The 21,413-nt window shown below is 35.2% G+C and overlaps 1 protein-coding gene across 1 annotated transcript; it reads left to right on the top strand.

Annotated features, from left to right (window-relative positions):
- The first annotated feature begins 488 nt into the window (after nucleotides 1-488).
- LOC126829358 (sodium/mannose cotransporter SLC5A10) lies at nucleotides 489-20,923 on the top strand. Its single transcript, XM_050559169.2, has 14 exons — nucleotides 489-643; nucleotides 3,317-3,388; nucleotides 9,606-9,710; nucleotides 10,770-10,829; nucleotides 11,092-11,196; nucleotides 11,892-11,997; nucleotides 12,554-12,634; nucleotides 13,025-13,239; nucleotides 13,756-13,891; nucleotides 16,734-16,841; nucleotides 17,209-17,528; nucleotides 18,277-18,498; nucleotides 19,688-19,892; nucleotides 20,304-20,923. The coding sequence occupies exons 1-14, from the start codon at nucleotides 566-568 to the stop codon at nucleotides 20,510-20,512; spliced, it is 2,022 nt and encodes a 673-aa protein (XP_050415126.2). The 5' UTR covers nucleotides 489-565; the 3' UTR covers nucleotides 20,513-20,923.
- The last annotated feature ends 490 nt before the right edge of the window (nucleotides 20,924-21,413 follow it).

The following is a 21,413-nucleotide window of genomic DNA, read 5'->3' as shown; positions in this document are numbered from 1 at the left end:
CTCGAATCATTCACTTAATATGTACGTTTGTTAGAGATTTCTGCGTATTGTGTCTTGTCCGTAGATTTGTCTTGTGTAATTGTGTGTGGTGCAGGGGGCACTTACTATAAGATGTGAGTTCTTACATCAAGGCTTGAAAGTCGACTATAAACATATTATATAGCATACTGTTTCTTGTGTTTTGGTCTGGTCAGGCTACTGTAGAGTGCACTACTGCAATTTCAGACTATTTGAGCGAAAGTTTATAGCGTTCTTGTGTTCTGGTCGGACTATCGTAGAGTACACTAGTGCAATTACAGTTCGTTCTATCAACTGTGTCGCTATTTAGCGACACAGTTGATAGAACGACGATTATAAATAAATTATTGTCAAAATTAACAAATTGTTTACCGAACGTTGGTGTTTATACGGTTGATGAAACGAAAGATATGTAAATAAGTTGTTCTGGTAGGGCTACCGTAGAGTACGCTGACGTAACTACAGTTAAGAGGATGCTCATAGAGGTACCGTCCAGTACATGCTATGAACACCTATCACTCAGTTAATATTCCAAATTACCTGTAAAATGTCGGAGGTGTTAGGTATCGGTGATTACCTGACAATAGCTGGGTATTTCCTACTTGTTTTAGCTGTTGGGCTCTGGGTAAGAATATCTGTATTTATTTTTACATTTAAACGTCATTTGTTGAAGACATTTAAAATGCATACATAAATTTAAGCTGAAGATATATGTTTTACTATAGTCGTGCGCGAAGAGAACTGATTAGAGTTTAATAAATTAAAACATGTATATATTTAAACAATATAAATTAAAACATGTATATATTTAAACATGCATTATGCAAGAGCTAAATCTGCCTATTGCAGGTCTTTTTTTAGGCCTGAAATGTTTTCTAAAGTATTAATTAGACATTAATTAACTGATCCAGGCCTTAATCAACTCTCGATGGCATCAGATTTCTCCGATATTAAATAGATTAGAATGGTTCAGCGATACTTTGATTTAAATCTGCCTATTGCAGGTCTTTCTTTAGGCCTGAAATGTTTTCTAAAGTATTAATTAGACATTAATTAACTGATCCAGGCCTTAATCAACTCTCGATGGCATCAGATTTCTCCGATATTAAATAGATTAGAATGGTTCAGCGATACTTTGATTTAATTTAATCAAATATGGAGGACCGAGACTTAGCTTCGATCAACCAGTACGGTGGTTGAAATTATTGCACACGTCTGTCAAACCTTCAAAGGCTATAATCTTCGCTTGCAATAGAGTAATTTGAATGAAATTTTCAAATTATTCATTTTACATCATCTACTTTCGAACTATTATAGCAAGAATGGCTAGTTCTTTATCTAAATCTTACATAATGTATCTTTAAACAATATGAATTAAAATTGGGTTATACGTACTCCTACGGTTCTGCATCGACTGGGCTAATGAAGACGACCATTCGCCATACAGTATGCTATTGGAGAATTTTTGCGTGTACATAAAGGAACCATAGCCAGTTGAATTCGAAATAAGAATACGTCACAGCGCCACTTAAAGGGCAAAATTCTACCCATAGCACACAGCATAGCGTATGCAAGTCATCTTTAGGCCAGTGGGTACAGAAAAGCAGGACGTAAAAAAAATCCATCTCATTTCTCTGTTTCTCGCTCGCTTTAAATTGGTCGACTTTTTAATGAACTACCGAAGTATATCCCATATAATCTAATTAACCGTGTTGTAAACTTCTGAGGTTTTTTAAAAATAGTTTGAAGCGTTCTCGCACCAGGTTGTGTGTAAGGTTATCTAACCCATAAGCCAAAATAATTAACATGTAACTCTAGACGTTAACAGATTACGAAGCTAATATTAGCGCTTAGCGCAAGGCCATCATAACATGGTACAAGTTCAACAAAATATTCCCTGGAGTTTTTATAAGTCATAGAAGAACACTAACTTACAAAAAACTCATTTCCACTGTTGTTTATGATACTTCCTGTCAATCATGGAAACCAATTTCCCGCTCTTTAGACATTTGTTTATTTGAGATTGGAGAAGACATTTTCCTATCTTGTTTGCCTGTGACTTCAAAAGACATTTGCCTATCTTTAGTCCTTGGATTGTCTTTAAGTTGAGAATACATTTCCTTTTCTTTAGTCCTTTGTTTATCTATTACTTGGGATCGCATTTCCCTTTTTTTAGTCCTTTGTTTATCGTTTTTTTGAAGGCCAATTTCCCTGTCGTTAGTTATGTCCGTCTGTGACCTGGGGCCACATTTCTCTATCTTTAGTCCTTTGTCTTGTGAGTTGAAAAGACATTTACCTTTCTTTATCCCTTTGTTTCTCTATGACTTGGGACCACATTCCCCTTTCTTTCACGATTTGTCTGTCTGTTACTTGGGATCACATTTCGCTTTCTTTAGACATTGGTTTGTCAGTGACTTGAGAAGACATTTCCTTTTCTTTAGTCCTTTGTTTATCTGTAGTCATTTATTTGTCTTTGAGTTGAGACCACATTTCCCTTTCTTTCGTCATTTGTTTGTCTTTGAGTTGAGACCACATTTCCCTTTCTTTCGTCATTTGTTTGTCTATTGAGTTTAGACCACATTTCTCTTTCTTTAGTCATTTGTTTATCTGTGATTTAAAGATCAATTGTCCTTTCGATAGTTCTTTTTTGTCTGTGATTTTAAGAGAACATTTATGAACGTTCAAAATAAAATATAAATGACTAGGCAACATAAACCATTGTATAAGGTAATGTAAGGTAACAAAGTGACTACCACGTTTCAAAATCTTTAATATTCACCATCGTGTATTTAATATGTGCTCATACTTTTACTCTACTGGGTGCTAAATACACACATAAACTGAATAATACGACATAAATTGACATGATAAGTTTATTGGTAAACTGTTAATCACAATAATAGCCTAGTTTGCCTTCCGTGTATTTGTGTTTATAAATTAATTCATGTTTGTGTCAACCAATATTACATATGTGATGGGACTGGTTAAACACATTCCAAATTTAAAATTTTAACACAGGGATCATTGCTGTGTTAGATGCGTAACAAAGATTTGCAGAAACCGGAAGTGACGCAAGCAAAAGGAAAATACGAGTAATCCTTATATATAACTGACTGCATGTAAGAGCGATAACAGACGAAAAGTTGTAACATTAAACTCTGAAAAAATATCTGTTCGAAACGAGATTAGAGAAAGCGAGAAAAATTGATTTACAACGTGGTACAAAGGATGTAATTATTCGGCTCGGTTGTTTTAGTAGTAATATGTTTGTAATTATCTATCGTTTTTATCTTTACAGTCGTCATGCCGACCACATCGAGACAGTGCAGCTGGATACTTTTTGGCGGGAAAAAACATGCACTGGATACCCGTAAGTAACATTTACTAGATTGGGAACCTTGAAACTGACAAAAATGGTTCTAGTGGCACATATTAATGTAATATGAATGTATGTAAAGTGATTTATATCCAATTTTCTAAAAGAATATTGTAATTTCTAATCAGTTATGTTCGATGAAATACGTGAACAGTTCAAATTGAACGGCAGACATTTACACTTGCTTAGTGGATTCTACACGTTTTTAAATTATTATTTTGTCGTTTGTGAAACGGCCTTTACTAATTACTTTCACATTGTGTTGTAGGATATATTTTTATTTGTTCATTACAAAATGGCACCCGAAACCATAGGGGACATGACTTGTGTACTGATTATAAAATGTTAATTGTGTCTTAAATATTGGATATTAGGAACCTATAGTTTCACAGCAATATAACAACATCAATATTGATTGAAATTGACCAATAATATATTGAATTCTAATTCGTGTCTTTAATTTCGAATATTATGGAAAATAATGAGTTAGAGATTTAGCTCCTTTAACCAGATATTTATAATTGTAAATTATTGATATTAAAGTAGCAATATTGTTATTTATATTTAAACAAACCATGCCCAGATAAAATTAAATTATCTGGCAACCAAATTATTTTTTTCCAGTGCGCGATATAGCCGCTAGATAAACAACTAGGCCATCCTGCACGGGGCTGTTTCACGAAATTTTAACTATGATAAAATCCAAATTTTAGTAATTTGATCGGATAATATTAGGTTGATTTTAGTGCTTAGCCAATCAAAATTGAAGTATCTACTAAAATTTGGATTTTATCTTTAGTTAAGATTTCGAGAAAGTTATGTGATCAAGTTTTGTTTCATTTGGATCCTCCTCATAAAAATTCCCCTACTAAACTCTCTTTGTCGTGTTGTTCATAACTCAAGCATAATATTCAATATGTAATAGTCATGAAAAAAAATATGAATACGACACCCCCTGATAAACATTGTATTGGTGTGATGTTTTAGTTTAACCCCGTAAAATATGCCAAAACAGTGTTTAATACAGAAGACTGAAACTTTAAAACATTTTTTTGGGGGGGTGGCCACACTCTCCCTATCGCGCTACAACGTGCCTCCGGCGTCACAGATTGTCAACATTTTATATTATTTCATTTGCGTACCCCCCCCCCCCCAATATATATTTCACGGCTACGCCTCTGAATGTCATGGAAAGAAGTGCACTCTTATCTATAAAGAATATATATTCGTGTAGGCACAATGGTTTAAAAATTACCAATTTGCGTGTAGTGTTCTTTGGTACTGGAAGGAAGCCGGCGGCCCCTGAGAACACCTACGAGGTTGGACAAGCATGCCGGGAATCGGAATAATAATAATAATAATAATAATATCTTTATTTTCAAAGGTGAAAAATTAGGCTTAAAGCCTGGTTACAATTTTGCCCTTTATAACAAAGAAATGAAAAAGACAGTAACAGAACAAGACACTTAACAAATACTCTCACACAAAACATTCAAATATACTGATAACCTAATATAGTTTAACTTCAAAACTAAAAGTAATATGATAGATAATATGTAGTATGTATTAAATATAGGCTACAGGTTAAGAAGAAGAACTAACATGCCTAGTGATATTTTTCTTAAATAAATGAAGATTTTTAATATTTTTAAGTGAATATGAGAGAGAATTCCAAAGCACTGTGCCTCGATATTGTAAACTACATTTAAATATTTCATTATTAGGTCTACAGATAGGAAGTTTATTATTGAGAGATGAATGGTGTTATAATGAAAAATATTATATAAATATGATGGGCAAAGTTTATGGATAATTTTATAAACAAAAATATATTTGTTAATTAAAAGTCTTTGATAAATATTTTGAAGATTTAAAGATGAAGATAAAAATTGATAATTAGATAAGAAGGAGGTCTATTGTAAATATAAATTCAAGGATAATTTTTGAAGTCTCTCAAGTTTAGATATAGATGTAATTGAACAAGAGTCCCAAATAGTGGAGCAATAATTAATATGAGATTGCATATGAGAAAAATAGAACAATTTAAGTACTTCAGTAGGAAGCAACTGTTTTAATTTGCGTAATTGAAAATTTTTCTGTCGAAGAAGCTTAGATAAATGATCAACATGAGGAGACCAAGTGAAATTTTCATCAAAAAGTTTAAATGTAGAGACATTTTCTAAAGGTGAATTATTTATGTGAATTTGAAATTTTGTTGAAATTAATTTACGCCGTGAAGAAGGTGTAATACTCATTGTTTTAGTTTTGGTTTCATTAATTACCATGTCATTTGTGGAACACCAATTTTGAATAATAGAAGTTTCATTTTGCAGTGTAGTAATAAATGAAGTAACATCAGAAGATGAGGAATAGACAGTAGTATCATCAGCAGCAAATAAATCACTATTAACATGTAAATGTAAAGGTAGATCATTAATAAATAAATTAAATAACAAAGAACCAAGGATTGAACCTTGGGGAACACCTTGAGTTATCATAGCAGGGGCAGAATAAGTTTGTCCAATACTGGTACATTGTTGTCTATTATATAAATAGGAAGTTAAGAATTTAATCAGGGTATAAGATAAATTATATAATTTCAGTTTTTGAAGTAGAAGATTATGATTTACTAAATCAAAGGCTTTGCGGAAATCAATAAATACCATACCTGTATACAGATTATTATTAATAGCATGATAAATGTTATCAGAAATATTAGTTAATGCCGTTTGACAAGAGCAACTGGATCTAAATCCTGATTGATTTGAATAAAGCAAATTATATTTCTCAAGGAAAGAATTAATGGATTGAGAAATATGTTTTTCTAATGGTTTAGATAATGTAGGTAAAATAGATATTGGCCTATAATTACTAGGATCATTTTTAGCACCAGATTTGTAGAATGGTAAAACTTTAGCATGTTTGAGAGAAGAAGGAAATATATTTTTTATCAATACACAAATTATAAATATAGGTTAATGAATCAGATAAAAAATAGGCGGCATGTTTGATGAAAAAAGGACCAAGTCCATCTAATCCTACAGATTTAGTTGGATCAAGAGAAGAGAGCAGTTTATATACATGTGTACTTGATTTAAAGTCATATATGGAACATGACAAAATGTCTTATTATCAATATGCTAAGATACAAAGTTAGAAATTAAGTTAGAATTGTTATTACTTAGTTGAGTAGTAGAATTCGGAATACTTGACTAAATGACAGACCTTGCGATCTAACATGCACGCGTTAAACCTTTCGGCCACCCAACTCCCAGCGACATTAACGGATAGAAGTATTCCGCTGAATACAAACGCTAGTGAATGTTAAAAAATATTAGTACAGCTATTAACAGTTAGAAATATGTCTTGAATTCGACCGCATACGAACGCTGGTGTTAAAAAAGTGTTAGTTATCATGCTCTGAAAAAATAAATGGGAATTAAAAAAACTGGGTCTATACATGGTATAATAAATCATATATATATTTGCATTTTTTCACACAAGCAGTTACATGCACGGTATGCATATTATTATAAGCATTGGCGGTTAAAAATAACGCTGGTGAAATGTCAGTAATGTGCTGTCTAGGTTTTTTGTCGTTCATAAGAAAAAAGTATTAGATATTGTGTATGAACATATGTTTAAATCATGCATATTAGCATCACTAGATTACTAGTATATAATGGGAAAAACAGTCTTTAAATGAGGAAATTAGACATGACATTAAATGGAGTTTAACGTCCAACTGTTCTGCAACGACTGAGCTAATGAAAACAGACATCCGGTGTGCTATGAGGGAAATCGTTCCTGTACAGCGATACTATGGCCTACTCTTATTTCGAATTCAAAATATCATGGGTTCTTTTACGTGCAGGGCAATTTGTATACGGGAACTCAGAAAAGTCCGGAATGAAACACGAGACCACCGGGTTAGCGGACCAAGGTCTTACTCACCGAGTAAATTAGAAGGATTATAATATTCTCTTTCATTCTGCCCCCCTATTTATGCAGGTCCAAGGCCACAGTGATAAAATTCAAGCCCCGAGATCACAAAAGCGTTCCCAGGCTTAAGTTATGAATTTACTAAAACTTATTCGCCTTGTTTTAACTAAAATAAAGCCCTTTGTTGTTTTAATGTGTCAAGTACATCAATAAGAAACTAAAGTTTTGTGTTTCTGTATCAAATATATTTCTCATAAATAGTGACTGAAAGTCGAGTAAATTCCTAACTTAAATCTGAGATTGCTTTGTGAACTCGGGGCCGGGTTTGCTTTGGGCTAAATTTTGCCCGGACAGCGGATTTTATGTCTACACTTCTTCGAATTCTAATCTCCAAGAGGTTTGTTTTACGTGAACGCCAATGTACACACAGGACCTCGTTTTTCCGTTCCGTCCTAACGACTAGACACTGTTCCGTGCCAAACCCTCCGCTTTACTTCTCTGGCAAAAGAAATCCCGCGATTTCGACCCACTGCTGGATCGAACCCAGGACGTGCTGGTTAGTGAACCATTCCCGAGTAAAGTCTAGCTCACAACCCACCGTACGTGTTATTACGTGTAGTCTACGGGAGAAATTTTTAGTAAACCAGTGCGTGAGACTTATGCATAACCTGCATGCCACCGTATTACCTATATAACACATTACTCGCGTAACATGTTACATGTATATTACATTATCTGTATAACATTAAACATTGCCTGTATAACATATTACATGGGTAACACATTACCTGCATAACACATTGCCGGTATAACACATTGCCTGTATAACACACCACCTGTGTAAAACATTACCTGTATAACACATTGCTTGTATACTTGTATAAGGGCACAACAAACCAGATCGTTTACATATGGTTCATAATTTAAAAGTATGTAATTTTAAAAGGAAAAAAATCTTGTTAATATGTAATGAGGCTCATCTTTCATTGAGAATTGTCTGGCATGTACAAAGAATATATCACATTCTTTATTACTAGTAAAAATACAAATGGCGGTTTGAAATCAATATAAACCAGCGAACGCTTACAGTGACCATAATATCTTAAATAAGATTTGACCGATTTCAATAACGTCTGGACAAAACATATTCTAATAAAATACTTTTGATAGTGTCTTATGGTTTTTATTGATAACACAGTAATTCGGGCCTGATGGGGCTTTAAATTCACAATAAGGTACAGTTCTTAAAGATGCATTAAGTAAGATTTAGACAAAGAGCTGCCAGTTCTCGCTATAATAGTTCCAAAATAGATAATTGAAATGGAATATGTTGAAAATTACTTCATTTATGGATGTTTGAAAAACAATGTAGTCTTGATTATCATTGCTATCGTTCTCGATAATCAACTATGTCTCTATTATCCATTTTTTTCAGGGGGGTTGGATGGCTGGATGGTTAGCGTGCGCGCGCTGTATCATAAAGTCTGTCATTGAGTCGACTGGCGTGGTTTCGAATATCGGTTGTACGTGGCAAGGAGTAGGGTCGACTGTCCAACCTCGTGGGTTTTCTCCGGGTCCTCCGGTTTCCTCCCACTGCTAAAGACCCCTACGCGCAAGCGAATTATGTAAATAAAATTAAACCATATGTTAGTCCCGAAATGACCTAGTTTGTGTCGAGTGGACGTTAAACCCCATTTCTCTCTCTCTCTCTCTCCATTTTTTAATTCAATTATTAACTTACATTCGTGTTTAAATCCGTTGAAAATCGCTGCCATCCGGTCATCTAAATAGTTGCTTATGGGCTTGACATATGAATAAATGTCTAATTAATGATTTATATAACATTTGAGGCTCTAACGAAAGATTTGCATTAGGTATCTTTAGCTCTTACATAATGCATCCTGAGCTCTCACATAATGCAGCTTTAGCTATTTCATAATGCTCTTACATAATGCATCCTTAGCTCTCACATAATGCAGCTTTAGCTATTTCATAATGCTCTTACATAATGCATCCTTAGCTCTCACATAATGCAGCTTTAGCTATTTCATAATGCTCTTACATAATGCATCTTTAGCTCTTACATAATGCAGCTTTAGCTATTTCATAATGCTCTTACATAATGCATCTTTAGCTCTTACATAATGCAGCTTTAGCTATTTCATAATGCTCTTACATTATTATAATGCTCTTACATAATGCATCTTTAGCTCTTACATAATGCATCTTTAGCTCTTACATAATGCATCTTTACTTATTATAATTACAGGTCGGTTGTTCTATATTTGCCAGTAATGTCGGAGCTCCAATGTTTATTGGTTTAGCAGGTGCTGCCGCAGCATCCGGATTCGCGGTCACCATTTTTGAATGGCATGTAAGTATAACCCCGAGGACAATCAGTCATAAAACTATTGACGAATTATGTCTATTCAGTATGTCTGTGAATCTATGAGTTAGTATTGGGCGTATCTGGTGCCTAATACTAATAAACATGCGTTTGTAATGTGCTATAGACTCCACACAACCGAAATGTTCACACACGACAGTTTATATTAATATCAATTTATATCACTTCTGTTAAAATAATGATATTCTATTGAAGGATGTGATAATTATATATATAATATTTAATAAAGTAATGATATTCTACTGAAGGTTATGTGCTAATTACATTTATCACCCAATAATACATTCTACAGTAGATATTGTTTGTGTGATAAATTTCATAATCTACTGCGATATCTCCTTAGGATTTTACATGAATTTGATTGGTCAGTTGAAAAGGAACTACATTTTTTTTTTATTTTCAAAGAACAGTTCATTTTTTTTTTATTAAAAGTAACTTCTTTTTTTATTATTAAAAATGAACTATTTTTTATTTAATTGACCTTGATGGAAACACTGGGTCAATATGAAGGACTTTACAATGGTTGAATTTCTGTGCATGTAAGAAAGCATTGGGTGATAGATAAAATCTCCCACCCAATTTTTCTTGATATCAAAAAAGGCTCGTAGGAGATTCTCTATATAATATATATCTATAGAGTAATAATATTCTATTGAAGAGTGTGATAATTGTATGTATGATATTTAATAAAGTAACGAAATTCTATTAAAGGGTGTGTGGTAATTATATAATTGATATCTAATAAAGTAATGATATCCTATTGTAGGGTGTGTGATAATTATATATAATTATGATATTTTATTGTAGGATGTGTGATAATTATATATATGATATTTAATAAAGTAATGGTATTCTGTTGTAGGGTGTGTGATAATTATATATATAATGTTCGATAAAGTATGATATTCTATTAAAGGATGTGTGATGATAATATATATGATGTTTAATAAAGTGATTATATTCTATTGAAGGGTGATGATAATCATAATATATGATATTTATTAAAGTAATGATATTCTATTGAAGGGTGTGTTTCTGCTGATTTCTCTAGGCTGGTTATTTGTTCCCGTTTATGTTTCCAGTGGGGTGAGTCTTATCTATAAGTCGCTTATGGTCCCGTCATGAATCCCCTGTCATGTTTTGTTATTTACACGGTGGGTTCGTTTTGCCAAATAATTCGCCACTTTCGGTGCTGTATTTAAATCTTGCATCATGCATCTTTAATCTAACCTATTGTGACAGGTGTCGTGTACTAAGCAGTAGAGTGGTTCTCTTTCCAGAACAACTGATACCACTTCCAATTTATTGAAGCAAATTGTATTATAATTGCCGTTTTTTTTATTTACAGGCCTATACTATGCCAGAATTTCTGAAGAAACGTTTTGGTGGACGACGATTGCGGATCTATTTATCTGCATTGGCTTTAGTATTATATGTCCTCACTAAAATATCTGTAAGTAATTATTAATTCAATGTCGTCCTGTACGTAAAAGAGCCGGGGTTTTTTATTAACAATATTTTATTTCATTTGAAATCGCATTGGGGAAGAAGGTTAAGCCTATGTTGACCCCTCTCCAGAAAAGAAAGTTTATTGTAATTCAATAACGAGTAGGATGAAGACCACTTTTCGGGCAAATTGATTCTCGTAGCACACTATATAGCGTGTGCCCGTCTTCATTAGCCCGACTGGTGCAGAAACGTAGGATATTAATTCCCATTTAATATAAAATCTGGATTGCCGAGAGAAAAATTGGCTAAAAATATTCATATTCATCCGCGGCGTAGTTCTCCCTGATAGTGGTACAGGGCTGGAGGCATGGCAAGCGACAATGAAAAACCGAGGTTCCTTGTATACATTGGCGTGCACGTTCGTAAAATAACCCTTGACAGTTGAAATTCTAAATAAGGGTGGGTCAGAGCGCCACTGTAGACCTAGACAAAATACACTCACAGCACTCTGAGTGGTGTATGCCCGCCTTCATATGCGCAATCGGTGCAAAAATAAAAGTAGGACGTTAAACCCCATTTCATTTCGTTATATTGCCCAAACAATGTTGGTAAAATAAGTGATGGTTAAAAAAAAATAGGAATATTATTAATGTTGTAAGGGAAGTAACTCCTGATGTACATATATTTTATTTATGATAGATGGAACTGTATGCTGGTGCTATATTCATGCAACAATTAATGGGTTGGAATATATATCTGTGTATTGTACTCATATTGGTAGTGACAGCTCTATATACCATAACAGGTAGATGTTGGTTTGATGTATACACGGGGAAATAACTTAGTAGGTTGGCTGGAGTAAGGCTACTAATTATTTGGACACTGACATCATATGTTAATTTTATGTCATATCTAGGGTTATAACTTTTTAAAACTCATTTTGTGGAGTTTTATTTTTCCCAGCACATAATCAAAATCCCGAAGAGGTTACTACGCGTTCTCTAATAATACCGCTAATTTAAAAATATCGAAACTGTTATTTTTTATATGGAATTTCCAAAATGTAGGTCTGTCTTCCCCCATGTCCTTCCTCTTCATAATCGATAATATTAACAAAAAACTCAGAGAAAATCTCAATTTAATTCCTTTTATCCAAAATTGTCTTGGAATAAAGATGCGACAGAACAAACACTGATAACATGGCTCAGAATGAAGTAATGTGAATGAAATTTTCAATATTTTCACTTTACATTATTGATTTTTGAGTTATTATAGCAAGCATGGTTAGCCCTTTATCTAAATCTTACATAATGTATCTTTAAGTTATGAACAAACTATGTGACATTTTGTATTTGTTCCAGGTGGATTGACAGCTGTGATGTACACGGATACACTACAAACTGTTATATTAATGATAGGAGCTACAGTTCTAATGATTATTGGTGAGTTGGTATTAGTTAAGATGTATTAATTTAGATGTTCAGACTATAGATAAGCTCGTATTAATTTAGATGGTAAGAATAACTATAGGTAAGTTTATATTTCGATGTTCAGAATGACCGTAGGTAAGACTTGTATTGTTTTAGATGTTCAAAATGACCGTAGATAAGCTTGTGTTTCGAGGTTGGGAAAGACGGTAGGTAAAGTTTGAATTGATTAAGATGTTCAGAATGACCGTAGATAAGCTTGTATTTGCAGGTTCGGAATGACTGTAAGGAAGTAGAGTTGTATTGATTAAGATGTTCAGTTATATTAAGTCCCTTGATCCTATCATTATGAAATAATCAAGTAAGATGTTCAATTGACATTGAATCCGTTATTTTATTATTTAGGTTTAATAGAGGTCGATGGAATGACTGGTTTAATGGACAGATATATGACGGCAGCAGCAAATAGTACAATAGAGAATCAAACTTTCTACAGATGTGGTTTACCACGCAACGATTCGTTTCATATATTTAGAGATATAGAGACTGGTGATATACCGTGGACGGGTTCGGTGTTTGGTATAACTATTATTGGAATGTGGGTTTGGTGCACGGATCAGGTAAAATAAACATGATTATTATTGTAATAATGTGAGACGCGTGTTTATTGCAATAAATTGTAGCATGTAATATAATGCACATTGTGTGATATAATGCTTCAATGCCAACACATAAAGTAATAATGGAATGTAATTAGGTCAACTAATAATTCAGTGTAAATAAGTAAGTAATAATGGAATATAAGTAATAGTGGAATATAAGTAACAGGTAAGTAGAATAATATAATGAAAATCATATTACAATAATGAACACGAGACATGAAATATAAGATGATCTGGTCCTCAAACACCCTAAGATATTGTCCAAATATCTAATTACTAACAGTAAATAACAGTCTAGATATTAAATACACAAACATCGGTTGGAAAACATATTCAAATTATTCAAATTATACATGAAGGATGTTTGACAATCCAATAATAATAATAATAGCCAGTTTTTATATTGCGCACAATCCCATCAAAGTTAACGTTCCACAATAGGCGTGTCTACAATTTGTAATGTATTTATTCTAGATTATGGTACAGAGATGTTTATCAGCAAAGGATTTTACTCATGCCAAGTCTGGTAGTTTATTTGCAGCCTTTTTAAAGATAACACCCTTCTTCTTGTGGATTATACCGGGGATGATCAGCAGGATTCTTTATCCAGGTTGGTCATAATAATTTGAAATTTTTAAATCTGCCTAAATCGGTCATAAATAAATAAACGGTACAACATACCCGAACAACAAAACGCAGACACACGTGAGAATAGATGGTAGACTTAAAGGTGCATTATGTAAGATTTAGAGAAAGAAATGAAATGAAATGAAATGGGTTTTAACGTCTTACTGTTCTGCTCCTAACCTGGGCTAATGAAGACGGGCACACGCCATACAGTGTGCTATGAGGGAAATTTTGCCCGGGCAGCGGCGCTACGGCCTACTCTTATATCGAATTCCAACTGCCAAGGGATCTTTTACGTGCATTCCAATGTATACACGGGACCTCGGTTTTTCGTCTCATCCGAAAGATTAGACAGCTGTCCTTGTCAGACCCTCAGTTCTGCACCACTGACAAGGGGAAACCACGTCGGAAAATCCAGATGAACTTTCTCGGCCAATGCACGGACTTAAAGGTGCATTATGTAAGATTTAGAGAAAGAGCTTCCAGTTCTCACTATTATAGTTCCCAAATAGATAATTAAAAAGGAATACATTGACAAGTTAAGTAAAATTACTTACTTCTGGGTGAAGTTATGACTGTTAAAAGAATAGCGTAGTCTCGATTTTCATTACTACCGTTGTTTTGCCAATAAAAAAAGCCTCGATTGTGCATTTTTACTTCAAATTATTAAATGGTGATCGTGTTTCAATTCGTTTAAAATCACAACTATCCGGTGGTCTAGAGAGTTGATTACGAGCTTGTCATGTGCATAAAAATGTCTAATTAATAATTTAATTAACATTTGAGGACAAGAAGGAGATTTTTCTCTTATATACTATTAAAAAAAAGTAGGGGATATTTGATTTTTAAGTGTTATTAAAGTCACCTAATGAAACTGACGAAGAAACAAATGACAAAATGAAATGAAGTTCACATTCATCGATTTATTCCAAATGATCGTTAGACTAAGTAAGGCACAGACTGACCATTATAAGGGTAAAATGATACCCGGGGTCAAACAGCAAAGTTACCACAGCATCACAACCAAGTCAGTAACGGGTAAATTCTCCTCTGCTTGCCAAACAAGCATTGATCCGACGTGGCATACTCCTAATGAGACGTCTAAGGTCATTTTGGTCCAGATTGTCCCATTCCTGTTGCAACGCAGCAGCAAGTTCTTGGACATTGGCAGGACGTTGTTGACGTCGACGTAACCTCTGTCCAAGCATGTCCCAGACATGCTCGATGGGGGAGAGGTCGGGACTCAGTGCTGGCCAAGGTAATGGGGTGATGTTCTGTTGTTGGAGGTAACCTGTAACGATCCTGGCCCTGTGACATCTTGCGTTGTCATCCTGGAAGATGAAACGGCGGCCATGACGTCGTGCGAACGGCACAACATGGACTGCCAAGATGTTGTCCCGGTAGTACTGGCCTGTAACACGCCCTGCAACAACATGTAAAGCCGTTCGTCCAGCAACAGTGATGCCTCCCCACACCATAACAGAACCACCCCCAAATCGATCATGTCTGATGACGTTAACGTCTTGGAAGCGCTCGTTTCGACGACGCCACACCCTCCTACGTCTGTCCAAAAAATCAACAGTGAACCTTGACTCATCTGAAAACATCACATTGCTCCAGCGTCAATTATCCCAGTGCTGACGATCCCTACACCAACGACGTCTTGCCTGAATGTGATGATCTCTCAAACAAGGGATCACGCGAGGACGTCGGGCGCGAAGGTGACCCCTATGCAGTCGATTCCGAATCGTCTGGCCACTCACTCTCACACCAGTGTCTGTTTGAAGACGAGCGCTGGTCTGATTTGCTGTGATGACACGATTTCTCAAGGCCAAGGTACGGATAAATCGATCCTGGGCTTGAGTTGTCGCCCTTGGTCGACCTGAGCGTGGTCTGTCCTGTACAGATTGTGTATCACGGTATCTGGACCATAGCCTGCTTATGACAGACTGAGAAACATTCATCGTCCGCGCCACAACCGCCTGTGTTGTGCCGATCTGTAGCATGCCAAGGGCACGTAACCTTTCATTTTGGGTAAGCCGACCCTTTAAAAATTTGTTTTCTGGTCACTAAAACAATTAAACTGATGTTTCCACCCTGGAATTCAATGCCACAATGACTGTAACATTCAAAGTCAGAGTCGTGCAAATCTTGGGTTGGACCCCCATGATGATCCCAAGCATCACCTGCATTCCATGCGGTAGCTATTGGTGCGTTTGGGCGTCACATGTAACTGGAAATGTTTCTTCTGTTAGGTTCTATAGTGACTTTTTTCGTAGTCATTTGCATATTTTAGTATTATGCCCCCAAAATCAAATATCCCCTACTTTTTTTGAATAGTATATAATTCATCTTTAATAACCAGAACTCTTAAGACTACAAGTCGTCCCTGACAATCGTGCATTATTCGTACTAAATATATCTTAGAATGTATTCATGGTGTTAATTAATTATTTGAGTGAGAAGTAACGGTAGACATCCTTTCGCGCTGGATTCAGTCTTAAGGGAGCATCATAATGTTATAAAAAAATGTTATAGACTAAGGAATGTTATGGATTTAACATTGATGTCACTGGGGAGAAGAGTGCTAGTCTGAACCCTAAACTAAACTGAAGAGTTGCACCCCCTACACACCATCTTTACATCCCGCGTGATTTTATCATGTAAATGAGGTAGGTTGTACCTCACACATACAATGCTATAGACCACGAAATGTTAATGATTTAACATTGATGACACTGGTAAGGGATTTTATTAGTTAGAAGCCTAAACTAAAGTAAAAAGTTGTTTCCCTTACATACATCTTGTGTATTTTAATCCTGTAGATGAAGTAGCTTGTGCCTCACCAGAAGAATGTAAAGCTGTTTGTGGTAATCCAGCTGGATGTAGTAATATAGCATATCCTTTGTTAGTGATTCGTCTCCTACCTGAAGGTTAGTATCAGTTGGCCATTGTAAATCTTCGTTTTGACACAACAACAATGGGGATTACTTTTCTATATTGAGACGGGTCAATGCCATATAGTGTGCTATGGGACAAATTGTACCAGGCAAAGGAGGTTTTGCCCACGCGTCTTCAAATACCCACGGTCTAACAAAAACATAAAATATTGACATAGTCAGACAACAGAAGACACTATATACTCAACTCATTTGCGATAAACTACAAGATTATACTTAGTACAACCTACCCATTATTAAGGTTTGAGATTTGATAGCAAGCACAATAATATAAACAATTCCCCCTTTTCAACTGAGGTGGATAAGCTGTAAATTTTAATAGATTTGTTGATATCCATAGGGCTACGTGGACTGATGTTAGCCGCTCTAATGGCAGCCTTGATGAGTTCTTTGACTTCAATCTTCAACAGCGCCAGTAGTATGTTTACGATGGATATATGGCGGCGATTTAGAAATAAAGCCTCCGAAAACGAACTGATGGTAGTTGGTCGTGTAGCAGCGGGAACATGCGTGGGTTGTAGTATACTGTGGCTGCCGATACTAGAGAGTACTCAGGGAGGGCAACTCTGGATGTATCTTCAAGTCATCACATCCTGCATAGCACCACCATGGACAGTTTTGTTTGTTCTGGCTATATTTTGGAAACGTACAACCGAACAGGTAAATAACTAATTATACGGGGCATTTGGCTGTCTTACTAATCCACTAGACTCGACAACCTACACTTTGCGCGTTATTCGCGGTTATCTAGTCTAATCAATTTACTATCATTTCTATCTAATCACAATAACACCAATATTTCGTTCCTTTATATATTTTGGTCTTTACTGCACTTTATCTTGATCTAAAAACATTGGTTTATAGAGCTTCGTCAGTAATGCCTAGGTTGCGAATCGTCGACTGCAGACCAGCCGATCAATCAATTATAGTGGGTAACATGGGCGAGGCAGATAATGCTTAATGATACTACTGCACTATTGGGGTTGTATTTGCGCTTTAGGTCATAAAGTCTGTCATTGAGGCAAGTGGCGTAGGTTCGAGTCCCCGCTCGTACATTATAAGAGAAACGTGCTTTTTCCGGGTCCTCCCGTTTCAAGCCACTGAAAGTGGACTCTTTATCTTTGATTACCCCTTTATTCCATCCAGTATTTATATTTGTGGTAGTATGTCCTAGAGGGACAGACAGGCATGAGTCATTGGCAACCACCTTGGCCTTGGGTCCATTCACTTGATTTGATATTTGTTGTTTGTTTCTTTCAATATGTATGTAGTTTTTCTTGTCCGCAGATTTGTCTTATCGGTTTTGTTTTGCGTTTCTCCAGCACTTACTATCCGTGAACAGGCATTATAGTGTTATTCTCAAGTGACCGGGTGTTAAACATATATATATATTTGGGGTTTTTTTCAGGGTGCTTTCTGGGGATTAATGGCTGGACTAGTGGTTGGTATGATACGTTTAGTTTTAGAAATCTATTTTACGGTGCCGTTTTGTGGTAGTGGTGATGCCGATACCAGACCTTTGATTCTCAGTAAAGTTCATTTTTCACATTTTGCCATCATCATAGCTGGTGTTTGTGGGATAGTTACAGTATTAGTTAGTTTATTAACTGAAGCAAGACCCGACGAAAAGGTAGGGTTATATTAGTGACTGGTTAGGGTTGACTAGCATTTATTAACTGAAGCAAGACCCAGCGAAAAGGTAGGGTTATATTAGTGACTGCTTAGGGTTGACTGGTATTTATTAACTGATTCTCGACCCAACGAAAAGGTAGGGTTTTGTCATTCTCCACACAAGTCTCGCTCTCTAGCATTCGATTGTGCCATCGGCTCGCGCACTACACCGGTTGACCCAGAAGTCATTGGTCACGTGATTAACTTTATGCTGAACTAGGTATGTCAGAAAAGTTCTTGGCGTTATAAACACTTAACAAGTTTTAGTCAATTTTAGGCGGAAATGCCATCAATTACTAACCCTACGAAAAAAAAAGTCTTAAAAACAGTCTTAATTTTCATGTTTCATTTGTAAGTGCATTGGGTAAACAGATCCATGTGTATATAATTTTAAAATTAGCACAATGACATGCGTAGTTTATATTTACGACCCTTTAACCCCGTAAATATTTGTAAATACTTTATCATTTAACGATAAGTATGACCCCATTTCTATTTTATTATAGCAATAGAAATAAACATATTATCATTTATCTGGTTTCCATTGGATTGTTTATCATTGTCTATCAATACCAAGAATCTTGGTGGCATAGTCAAATGAGCCGTTAGCAGAGGTTGGTGTGGATTGTTTGGGAGATTAGGGTTGTATTAGTAACATGTTCATAGTCATATTCAGTATATTAACTAAATCAACACCCAACGATGGGGTTGGGCTATATTAGTTGCCGTCATGTTTATTATATTATATGTAACTGAAGCAAGACAAACAATTATGGTACGGATTTTAGTAGCCAGTATCACATATTCTGCTTAATATATTAGCCAAAGCAAGACATACATTCACAATAGCAAACATTTGTAATGAAGCTATTCGTTGAACAAGACTAAACATATCCCACGGGCAGAGACTACTGGTGCAGACTGGAATAACCAGACGCCAAAGACTGCCATTCAATTTGGACTCTTCGCGTATTTCGCCGAACATAACTGATTAGAAATTACAGTAAAACAGAAATGGTTAAATGTATATCAGTTTATGTACTTTCATATTACATTATCATATGCGTTGCGACCCATTTGTGTCCATTTCTAGTTGCCAAAGAATAGAGATTTAGCTCCTTTAAATTCGTCTCCCTCTTTGGTTTTAGCTAAGACGTGTCACGTGGTGGACAAGGCATGACTCCTTGGAGCCAGATATATCTGATTCAGAAGACGAAGAGGATGAGAACGAGGACATGACGAAAGGTAACAATGGCGCTGAATTACCAAGTAAAATGTCCCCTGTAAGTTTAAACCAGGACGGTCACCATCAACAAGCACGTCTAAACGAAAAAGGAATAGAGACAATCATAAGTAAGTATATGGGCCCTATTGGTGTTAGGGATATTGGATTGCCATGTGCGCTTCCGGTGCGTTTTGTGGGATTCTGTTAATGTTAATATTTATTCATAGCCCTTTGTTGACTGAAAGTCAATACTTTCCGGAAATTATATTGTTAAACTGTGAGACAACTGATAGAAATTTAATACACTGTATAGTAAAGTTATTGACCAATTCAGTGAAACTCCAGGTTTGGATTTATTTTCTATTTTTTCTATCAATACGTATTAGGATTATGTATTCACCAAATGTATTCTGATAAATGGATGCATTATAAAATGTGTTGAGACAATCAACAATCCTCTCCCAATGCTCGTTGTTCAAATTTCAACCTAAACCATCATCATAAAATGACTGATTAACTTTTTAATTATTTATGTACAGTTGCGAAGAAATCTTATCAGGAAGTTTTAAAGAATTGGTTGTGTGGAACGCAGGTGAACAGGAAACCAAAGTTATCAGCCGAAGAACGCGCCATTATCAGACAGAAGATGACGTCATTATCAGAAAATCCACGAAAAAAGAAACTATTAAATGGTTTAGGGTTAATACTGATGTTATTCACGACCTTTATGTTTGGGGTTTATATGTAAATATATTATTTGTAGGGTATATAAACGTATTCTACTGTTAAACTATTGGTTTTAATTTTAAATCTTAAAAGTGTTCTAACTCAGGGAGTTTGCAATAAACAGTAAATTATTAACATTGTGAGAGATACAAATTGACAATTTGATCATTTTGAAGGAAAAGATATAAGAAAGTAAATTTTTGAAAAAGATTCCAATCCAATATTTTTAATATTCTTGATGTGAGTTGTTTGAAAATCTTTATATCTTTTTACAAAATTAACAAAGAATCTTAGAGTCTAGAACAAAAGGTCGATCGACCCCAGCTTCAACCATGTTTTAAAAAGAACACCAGACTTTTAAGTGTCACCATTTTTGCCTTCAGTATTTTATTTTGTTTCTGTATTATAAAAATGTTGCTAGAATAAAGGTATGAGAAAAAGAATTGTGCTGATACATGAACTTATAGTTATAACACCATATAGGACGTATAGGAGGCAGACCACCATCTCGGTACACATTGTAGTTCGTCTATTCATCTCTCTCTCTCTCTCTCTCTCTCATCCCTTTCATGGCCATTTTTGCTGATTTGTTGGTCTAGAATGGAAGAAGAAAGAACTTTTGAATTATCATTGGTAAATATTCATGATTTAGAGGTGGAAGGGTAACATAGGTTAGAGGTTGGTTACGGTGATATGTACGGCAGAAAGGGGCGTGTTTTTAGTATGCTACTTAAAGTTTGTATCTCAAAATTTCACTGGTAAATTATCATTGGTAAATATTCATGATTTAGAGGTGGAAGGGTAACATAGGCTAGGGGTTGGTTACGGTGATATGTACGGCAGAAAGGGGCGTGTTTTAAGTATGCTACATAAGTTTGTATCTCAAAATTTCACTGGTCAAACTCATCCAAATTCTAGACCAA

This window comes from Patella vulgata, chromosome 8 (genome assembly GCF_932274485.2).
Source record: "Patella vulgata chromosome 8, xgPatVulg1.2, whole genome shotgun sequence".
Lineage (NCBI taxonomy): Eukaryota > Metazoa > Mollusca > Gastropoda > Patellidae > Patella > Patella vulgata.
Note: the sequence above shows the minus strand (reverse complement) of the source record. Positions and strands in the feature narration are given on the sequence as shown.